Source organism: Dinoponera quadriceps, unplaced genomic scaffold, assembly GCF_001313825.1.
Source record: "Dinoponera quadriceps isolate SergipeBrazil2010 unplaced genomic scaffold, ASM131382v1 scaffold1150, whole genome shotgun sequence".
Classification (NCBI taxonomy): domain Eukaryota; kingdom Metazoa; phylum Arthropoda; class Insecta; order Hymenoptera; family Formicidae; genus Dinoponera; species Dinoponera quadriceps.
The window spans coordinates 2026-12469 of NW_014555221.1; the positions used below are offsets into that span (position 1 = coordinate 2026).

Here is a 10444-nt window from a genome sequence, read left to right on the forward strand (position 1 = left end):
GACGCTGCCTTTTTCCCTTCTCTCTTTATTGATGACAAAAATGTGAAGTATAGTTCCAAATAAATTCATTTTCATCAAAACGGAGTAATAATTCTGCGTTTTGTGTTGTGTCGTGAAAATAGAGAGGCAGCTATACAATATAATAGAATAGATATTTTTAAATTTGGAGCAAGTGGAAAAAATTAACATAACCAGTAAGGAATAATTTTAGCAGACGCTGAACCAATTTAGTATATGAAAAGAAGAGAATTACATGAAATGTGGTGAGAAATGTTCGACAAACTTTTGTAATTCGAGTAGTATTNCGTCAATTTAAAAATTATGTAGCCTCTTATATAAAAATATCAATGTTACAAACATTTCACTCTCCTTCGTACCCTTTCCAACGCAATAAATATGTATAATATATAAATTTAAAAAAATGTTTGACACCACATTTGCTTCCATTTTGTTGCAGTGATCTAAATCTCTTTTAAATTTGATTTATTACATTGAAAATTGTGTGCAGAAACTGAAACGTTCATAAAATCGATATTCTTATATAATTGATTTTTACATTATCGTGCCTTTATCCTGTAACTAGCTTTTATAGGCTTAAATTATACTTTTATTGCACGTAATGGAACCTTAATTCACCTTTAAACTTTTATCTAATGATTCTAATTTGATGAACGTGACACTCGAATGTGTCATACATAACACGTTCGTTATATATCTCTTTCAGGAATTAAATTAATCATATGTTGTATTTTCATACTACACGTTCAGTCCCTTGCAAAAATAATAGAATCCGTGTTTTTCTCCTTAACGCATAGCAGCATTATTTTAATTCACCTTGATCTTGTATCGACTTACTTTAAGATTGCAATGAACATAAATTTTACATATATTTCATTCAAGCAATATACATTTAAAAATTCTTTACAAATAGCGACGCCATTACATATATTTCCTACCGTTATTATATATTCAAATTTATCAAATAGCGAATGAAATTTAATACTTTAAAATGTTTCTGCAAATTTATCTGTACTCATGTTTTTATTTCGTGTAACACTGCACAATATATCATGCACAATATATCAATATATAAAGATTAATTCATTTTTACCTTGTAGTATGAGAAAATATGCATAAGCAGTTGTGAAGCATAGATGTAGAAAAATAATACAATGTAATGGTAGCTACCCACTCGCACAGTGCGGCGCCTATAGCATCAATGGTATATTATCATGTCGTTTCCTAAACATTTAATCGTGACTACTTTCTATTATTATTACTATATATAGATGGATTTGGCATATAATGCTGTATAATTTTTGTTGTAATAAAAATTAAAAATTTGCGAAAGTAAGGAGTGGACGAAGCAGATAAAAAAATATGACATAAAAAAAAATTGAATACATTTTTGCAAAGAGTATAAAATACTATAAAATATTTGGTATAAGACATATTTTTATATACTTCGTATTTTAGAAGATATTTGGTAAAAATTAAAAAGTCCACTTCTTTCAAAGAGTTGTTTCAACTTCTGAACGTCGAGATACGCCACTAAACAAAAATGGGTGTTTTATTTTTTTACGCTTTACAACATATCCAAGGCCCATCAAAATCGATGAGATGCTGTTTCGACTCTTCCTTTGTTAGTCTTTTCTGCACTAATCATAAAAATTTACGTATCCCCTACTTCCACGAATATTTATTCTCATTCCTCAAAAATTGACTTTCATTGGTTAGATTTATTTGCCACTCCCTTATAAAATCTTCCCCTATAAAAAACCAATTTTCTTGCCACCTCGGGCATAACAATTTCTTCGGTATTATTATTCGGCCTGTAACTGTTATTTTTTTCGTCATTTCCTCTTGTTCGTTCGACATATTGTGTGCAGTCCTTGTTCTTTGCTCCTCTGCCTGGAGTACTCGAGCCCGTTTTCATAAGTTTCCGTTTATCCAATTCAAGAAGCAATTGAATTTCAAGATTTCGTAATTCGGAACCACATGGCAAGAAACTCAGTAACGACTGGCCAAGCAGTCCGCCAGACTTTTTCATAAAGAACCTCACAGTCATACAAGGTCTATTGTAGTTGCTGTCAGCGTTTACTAAAAGTGAATAACGTCATATTCATCAGTCTATCTTTCTATTATTTGTGGATTAACAAATTCACGGTACCCTCCCCCTCTCTCAGTGCAAACCTTCCAGGAAGTATCTGCGCGTCGGTCTATGCTGACTTATTAAGAGAGATTGTCCTCGAAGACCCAGAATTGGTCCGAAGTAACGTAGTAGAGATATTTAGAAATTTCATTTTGGAAAGCAATTCATCTCCAGATAGTTCATCCCCAGGTCGAGATTATTTCCCATAATTCTCTTTACAACCCTTTTACTCCCCCGAAACCGACGTCGGTTCCAACAATTCACACTCGCAGAAATATATCCCCCCAACTCTCCCTCGCGATCGCCATGAAGTGTACCTCCCGGATCACCAAATCATTCCCCGTGGACTTATTCAAACATCACGGTTCATATCCACTCCCACATTCCCCTCCACCATCACCCTCAAGCCTATTAACGGTTTCCTGTCCTGTCCTACTCGCAATACATTGCCACACACACACACACACACACACACACACACACACACACATGCGCATACACATGATAGGTAAATTCTGCCGATATTATAATAGACATCCCGCTCGTTTATAACTTTCTGCGTCAGACGTTGTTATTCATGTTCTTTGTTTTAATAAACGATGATGTAAATTTCATTTGCTAATCTTGTTGCTATATTAAAATAATCTTCTTCTCTTCCTTCTTAAATAAAATTCGCGTATATGTAATTATGCTAACTTCGTCCTTATATTTTCTCCCCCCTCCCCCCTTATTCTAATTTGCGCTCGCGGTCCCATCCCGGTAAAAGGATTCAGTTCCTTGACCGTAAATAGGATCATCCGTCGTTCGCCATGCGACAGCGTAAAGAATCTGGTCTTTGACATGTTCCGACAACAATCATGCATGTTCGAGACTCGCAATCGCGAGAACGGTGCGTGCATTCTTATCCAGGATATAATAATGTAACTTTTTTCCTAGGACAGAAATGTAGAAAATAAAATGTTTTCAAATTAAAAAATTTATACTTTCCATTAATTTAGATTAGAGGGAAAAATGTATGATCAACATTCAGGAGGTCATAAATCTTTTTCTCTAGAGTAAACTTGTAAAAAATATGAATTTTCTAATTTAAAAATATTTAATTTTTTAGTTTTCACGTTCTCATTCTAGGAGAAAAGTTACACGATCGATACCTTGTTCTAGATATTTCCGATTTCTTACTGATTGATTTAGTTTCTTATCGATCAAAAATAGCAAAACTGAAGATTGTCAAATAAAAACTTTATCTGGAACAAATTGTTATTCTAAGATGGGAAATGAACATGGAAAAAAAATAATTTGAAACAAATTTTTAATCTGTTTTTATAAATAGTATTATATACCCAGATAGCCCAATAACAACAATATACCACCATGGTTCCAATAGAATCGATCACGCATTTGCGGCAGATTCTGATCTACTACGTTCACATAAAGAGTTGTTTTTGCCAACATCATCTGTTAGCACAATGTGACAATAAAAATTCAATAAAATTAAAGCATATCATGCCATCATGACGTGACAGCAAAAACGTGGTAGAAATCGAGAATAATCTACTATGATGACGCAATAACATAAAATGATAGATATTAAATTCGATCTGCTATCATTATCAGCTGTTAAATGCAAAAACGCAGCAGAACATAGCTGAAACACTATTTATATTTCACTTCATATATTTTTGTCATGTTCCTACGTAGATTCGATCTCGAGTGGAGGTCAGCAGTTCACCTATCCACTCCTAGTATGCGCTCTTCTTTAATCTCTATGATTGGTGATATCATTGCTACTAAATCTTATATAATGTACATTTATGTTTCTCCTTGTATATATTTCTTATGTTGACAAAAGTGTTCTCATGTTATATACGAGCATTTTCAGGTAATATTCGGAATTTATATTAATCGATTAATTAATCGATTAAATTGATTAAATCTTCTTCTCTTAACTATTTATAACTTCTTTAATATTGTTTCAACGTTGTAATAACATAAACAATTAATGAAGAAGAATCAATATAATTTATTGCATTTTTGTTCTTAACAAATAATATTTGTTTCATCATTTGCAGCTTTCCGCTCTGCCGCATCAAAATACATTATGCCGACTATCCATTAATATATATTGCTGCATATACATATATTTAATTTATAGTAATTATTTATCACACTTACTCAGAAAAAATAATTATATCAGCTCTAGTGCTGCTATTTTGCATTTTTCAAGTTTATTAATAATTCCTAGAGAAATCAATGACTAATTCTTTGATTCAATAACTATTGCGTCCAATTAAGAAATTATTATTATTATTAATATTTAATTATAAATCGCATTTTTATGTTATTTTTTGCTACTGCGTGACGACAAATTATATTTCAATTCTGCCATGTTTTTGCCTTTAACACTCGATTCTGCAGATCGTGTTCAATATTTGTCATTTCCTTACCGTTGCGTCATGACAGCAGGTGGTGCTCAATTTCTATTGCAACGTCTTGATGGCACAACACCGGGTGCCCTATTAGAATCTGGACAAAATTGAATTCGAAATTTCTGCTCTATTAAAATTTAACTGTAAGTGTCACTTGACGCTAAGGTAGACCAGATACGTGGATAAGACCTTCATTATCTCTGAATAACCGAGTTGACCAGATTAAGGCTGCGGGGTAGTCAGCTAAGAACTTCGCATTGACTTCGTAATGAATGAACATAGTTCAGAACGGCAAAAGGATGAACCAATAGTGCGTATAGCAAACGCTACAAATGCTTCGAAGCATTTCTCTTTTTTCATTTATTTTTCGGGTCCGAATAAAAAAAAGAACGAAAAACTCTTTGAAGCATTTGTAGTGCTTGCTGGATTGCACTTATATACGTGAAGAATGGCATATTAACAGCGAAATTTTGTATTACTTGTCATTTCTTTATTATTTGTTTAATTAATTAATTGTCCAGGTGTGACTTGTGACATACTTGTTAAACTCATAAAAATGAACGAAAACCAAAATTAGCTTGAAATTTTGTACATAGAAGTATATTTTCCATTTCTTTCAATAGCTGTTAAATCGTACGTTTTCCTACATAGAGCCTTATTTCATGTATCTTTTACAGCTATTTATTGACTGTCAGAAGGGAAAAGAGAGTTTTCGTCAATTTTCATAAATGTCTTTAAGCAATCTCCAGTGATGTTTAATTCATATATCTTTTATTTGCAAATGGCAATATTTCTCATCATGTCATTTCTCGTTTATGACGTTGCGAATCTATTATGGCCGTAGCGACTATTCCGGAGCCTTAAACTAGGAATATAACTAGAAGGCGGCAATTATTGAAAGTCTTTGCGCCGAAAGGACGTCGAGTGAAATAATAAGAACAAATTAAATATGGCTCTCGTGACAAAAATCATGGAAATATGAAATGAGGCCAGTAAGAGCCGATGCGGTTGCTGGTACGAATAAATTATCATTATATGGAAGGATAAATATGTTTAACAGTGTCAACGCATGCACAGACTATTTCGTCAGACTTTTCAAACATACGCGGAGAATTTTCCTTTCACGTCAAACAGACCCGGAGGTTTCCAGGTTCGATTCCAGATGGAGGCGTTATTTTTCACAATATTCTTGAGAATCAAATCAAAAGCTTACTTTAATTAACTATTAGTTTGGAAGGATTGGTAGTTAATAAAATTGTCTATAATGGGATACAAGGTCGATTTGACGGAAGGAAAATTCTCTGCGTACGTTTGAAAAGTCTGACGAAACAGTCTGTGCATGCGTTGACACTGTCAAACATATTTATCCTCCCATATAATAACAATTTATACGCACCAACAACTACATCGACTCTTATTAGCCTGTTTTCATATTTCCTTGAAATAATAAGGTTATGTTCCAGATCAACGGTGTACAATGTTGCCTTTAGTTACGCGACCTCAGAAGAAGAAGATCCAAATAAGAGAGAAGGATTCTGGAACTGTAGTCATGCCGCCGCACTTCTTTCAGAAAGAGGAAACGGTCACGAAAAAGATCTATTTGGAAATCCTGAGTACGGTGGTAAAGCCTTGGATGGACACCATGGCCTCAGGAAGGCTGTAAATCTTCCAGCAAGGCGGCGCACTCGCTCATACGAGTCATTTGATATAGAATTGGCTCTCCGCCAACGTCGACATATTCTGGTACGAGGACTTCTAGCCTCCCAATAATTCCGAATTGAACTTCCACGACTACTACATGTAAAACGTAGTCGGAAAAGATACTAACAAATCCAGTCAGCCCAACGTGGCCTCTTTTCGGACCTCCATCGAGATGGTATTTGCGACCATGGACCGGTCCCCATTTGAAAGTGGCGTGTTCGAAATATAACACCCGGATCGAAGAGCGGTGATCGAGACGGCTACATCGAGTGAGAGAAAGGATTCTTTAATTTGAATATTAAAGCATTTCTTTGCATCTTTAACATTGCATAAATTCTTTGCAGCTTTAATGAACAACTTTTCAGATAAAACATTTCCATGTTCTCGGATTCTAACAGCACACCCTGCATATTCAAGTTCTGCTGTATTTCTGCTATTACCTCGTGACGGCACGATATGCTTAAATATTATTAATTTTATGTTAATAAATTTTACTGTATTCTTACAGCAATTTTTCTATTGGGTCTATGCATAATTCCGTATCGAAATTCCGACAGACGTCGTTTGCTGTTGTTTTTCCGCCCGCACATGTGTCAAACACACGTGTCGTACATTAAGTGAAAGCTGAAATTTGTGCCAAGATTTTAAGAAAGTATTCATCGAGATCCGTGACGTATACAAAGTTTAATTGTATTTTGAACATGGAAGGAAAAACATCTATTGTTGGAACATTTCGCTTTTTTATTTCCGAAAAGGCAAAAACGTGTCGCAAACTCACAAAAAGGTATGCGCCGTGTACGAAGAGAATGCCGTAAGCGAAAATGTGGTTCGGAAGTGGTTTGCGAAATTTCGATGAGGAGATTTTGACCTCCACGATGTTCCTCGCTCTGGTCGGCCAGTCACTACTGATGTCGATCAAATCAAGGCTTTAATCGACTCCAACCGGCATTGGACGACTACAGAGATCGGACATAACCTCAACATTGACCAATCAACTGTTTCGAGACATTTACAGAAGCTTGGGATCGAAAACAAACTTGATGTTTGGGTGCCACACAAACTGAGCGAAAGGAATGCAATAGACCAAATTTCAGCTTGCGATTCGCTGCTCAAACGCCATCAAAACGAACCATTTTTAAAGCGGATAATCACTGGCGATAAAAAGTGGATTGTCTACAACAATATTAGTCGAAAAAGATCATAGTCGAAGTGCAGGTAGGCTGCTCAGACGGTCGCAGAGACTGGATTACACCCAAAGAAGGTCATACTCAGTATCTGGTGAGATTGGAATGGAATCGTCTTTTATGAGCTGCTGCCAACAAAACGATTGATTCGACCAAGTACTGCTCACAACTGGCCAAATTAGAGCGAGCAATCGATCAGAAGCGGCTCGAATTGGCGAATAGAAAAGGCATTGTGTTCCACCAGGACAACGCTGGACGTTTCTCTGATGATCTGGTAAAAGTTATTTCGGCTTAGGTGAGATGTTTTGGTGTACCCACCATATAGACCTTGCACCTTCAGACTATCACTTGTTCCGGGCGCTACAGAACAATTCGAGTAACAAACCCTTCAGTTCCCTGGACGTCCTCAAAAACTAATTGGATAATTTCCTTGCCCAAAAATCTCGGAACTCCTATGAAAGAGAGATAATGAAGCGGGTGGAGAGATGGCAGAAAGTCATTGAACAGAATGGAACATATTTAGTTGATTAATATCTTTTTTTTGCTAAATATTTTGCGTTTGAAATTTATTCGATTTTCGCTATGGAATTATGCATTGACCCAATATATATTTTAATTTAGCATATCATGAAGCGACGTTTATTTATTTTTTGCTACATTCTTGCCTACACTAATTAAAAAAGCACATTGTGTTTGATAGCTGCCGGAATTATACCAATATAATATGTAGCACACATGGTGTAATATACGAGGGGGGCCCAAAAAACCGGATTTTTTGTATAAAAACTTTACTTATTAACTTTTTTACAAAATTCCTTCAGTCACCTTCAAAGTACTCTCCATTCGATGCGATGCACTTGTCAAGTTTTTTTTCCCACTGTTTGAACGCTCTCGCACACACGGCCTTACGAGTGACCCATTATTTGGCCTCTCGGAGATGGCCTGTCGTTCCCCACTCTCCGTATTCACCAGACCTAGCCCCGTGCGACTTTTTTCTGTTTCCGAGAATGAAGAAAAATCTAAAAGGGAAGCGTTTTGATGATGGAGGCTGTAAAAACAGCGTTTGGAGGCTGTAAAAACAGCTTCGCAAAGGGCACTGGATGATATCAAAGTTGAAAAGTTCCAGAGATGCTTCAAAGAGTGGGAAAAAAGACTTGACAAGTGCATCGCATCTAATGGAGAGTACTTTGAAGGTGACTGAAGGAATTTTGTAAAAAAGTTCATAAATAAAGTTTTTATACAAAAAATCCGGTTTTTTTGGGATCCCTCCTCGTATATATATATATATATATATGTTCTTGACAGATGTGGTTATGTAGATATAATAAAATGAATCACATATATATCATCAGAAAAATATACCTATTAAGGAAGGTAAAAGTATTATTTATTTAAAAATTCTACAAAAGATTAATAAAAAATATAAATAATTCATACTTCACATATGATAATGTTTCTTAGATGCAAAATTTGATGTTATTAATGAACGGAACCTGTAATAGTCGCTTTTCAGGATTTGTTATTTTCAAGTAAAGTTATCATATAAAATCCTTTCACACATATATTTTTACAACATGGTATACAACAAACAATGATTTTTACCGATTTTAACGACAACACACAAAACATTAATGGAGTTTTCATTTAAGCATAAACTCTCGAAATATTAAATGGACATTCTTCATAGGAAGAATTTCAAAGTGACAATTTAAATGTCATCTTTTAATTAAAAATTCAAACATATTTAGACTCTTATTTGCAGGACTACTTCTTACCGCCTCGGAAGCATGCGGAACTATTTATTGGGTCTACAGCTTAAGGTTCAGCTACTTGTCGAGCGAAATTAATAGTATTCGACCGACTGCGCCTGTGCGGTTCCGAGGCTTATGTGATTATATAGATACCTGATTGACGGCTGCATGGATGTTCTCGGCGCTGTATGTATAACGGGGTGGTCTACTTGTGGTTGCCCTGATCTGCTCGTACAGGGCGCTGGTGCTTGGCGTGCGGCTCAGCCAGGCGCGGTACTCGTCAGACGTGAATACGCTTGGCGAGGATGGTATCCTGCCTGTTGCGATTTATCGATATGATTAGTGCAGCCTGCCGGTTGTGTATTCGCAGATGTATACTCGCAGTAACATAGTTATCACGTCCCTGCTTTAGGACTTACCTCTGTCACGTCGAATGGAAGGCAATTCCGGCGCCGACAGAGCGCCGTCACTGTCCTCTTGATCAATCAGGCCCGATGTAACCGTGCTGAGACCTGACCTAAGACCAGGTTGCTGCGGCAATGTCCGACCACTTCGAGGTAACGAATTTGACCTTAAACCTGCGCAAACCAAAATTACGGTTGAACGCTTTGGTTCGGACAGAATATAGGTGATGAAGAATTTGGCATTAGTACAGAGGAATGGCAGACTAGGTAATATAAACAGATATAATCCGATTCACTGACGGATAGTGACTTTTTGGGGCCTAATGCTAATTCTATTTCAGGGGCTTCTTAACTATTTTATATCATCTTATAACTGAATTCCTACTTTCTAAACTCCTTCAAGTGAAATTTCACTCAAAAAATAGAGCGATCATCAAGTCAAGAATTCCAATTCTTCTTTACTTGTGATAGAGTGAATTCTCCATTCTAAATTATCGAAAGAACATTTTCACTTGAAATTAACTGAATCTGATATATTCTACCATCACAAGAACAAATTCAATTGAATAGATTAAAACTAACGAAAAATTAACTCATAGTATGGAATCAGAATTCACTCTAAAATTGAAATATTCGCTTTTGCAATTTCAAGATGTTTAATCTCACTATCGCTTCAAGAAAATACTTCCGCTTTTCATTCACTTTGAATGAGATTCTACTCCAAGAAATTTAGAGAATACGTTTCGCATATTTTCAGGTTAGTTCTTCATACTCTATATTTCTTTAATATTAAATACAATTTATATTAACTATTTATAGAAATTTA

General features: G+C 35.5%; 1 protein-coding gene across 1 annotated transcript; it reads right to left on the reverse strand.

The window, feature by feature from the left end:
- Nucleotides 1-1792: 1792 nt before the first annotated feature.
- Nucleotides 1793-10103, reverse strand: LOC106743571 (the record flags this gene model as incomplete). Its single annotated transcript, XM_014617538.1, has 5 exons — nt 10081-10103; nt 9634-9881; nt 9368-9531; nt 3493-3607; nt 1793-2100 (listed from the first exon to the last, which is right to left on the reverse strand). Coding segments are annotated over exons 1-5 (858 nt in total), but the record flags the coding sequence as incomplete, so codon positions are not given.
- Between the last annotated feature and the right edge of the window lie 341 nt (nt 10104-10444).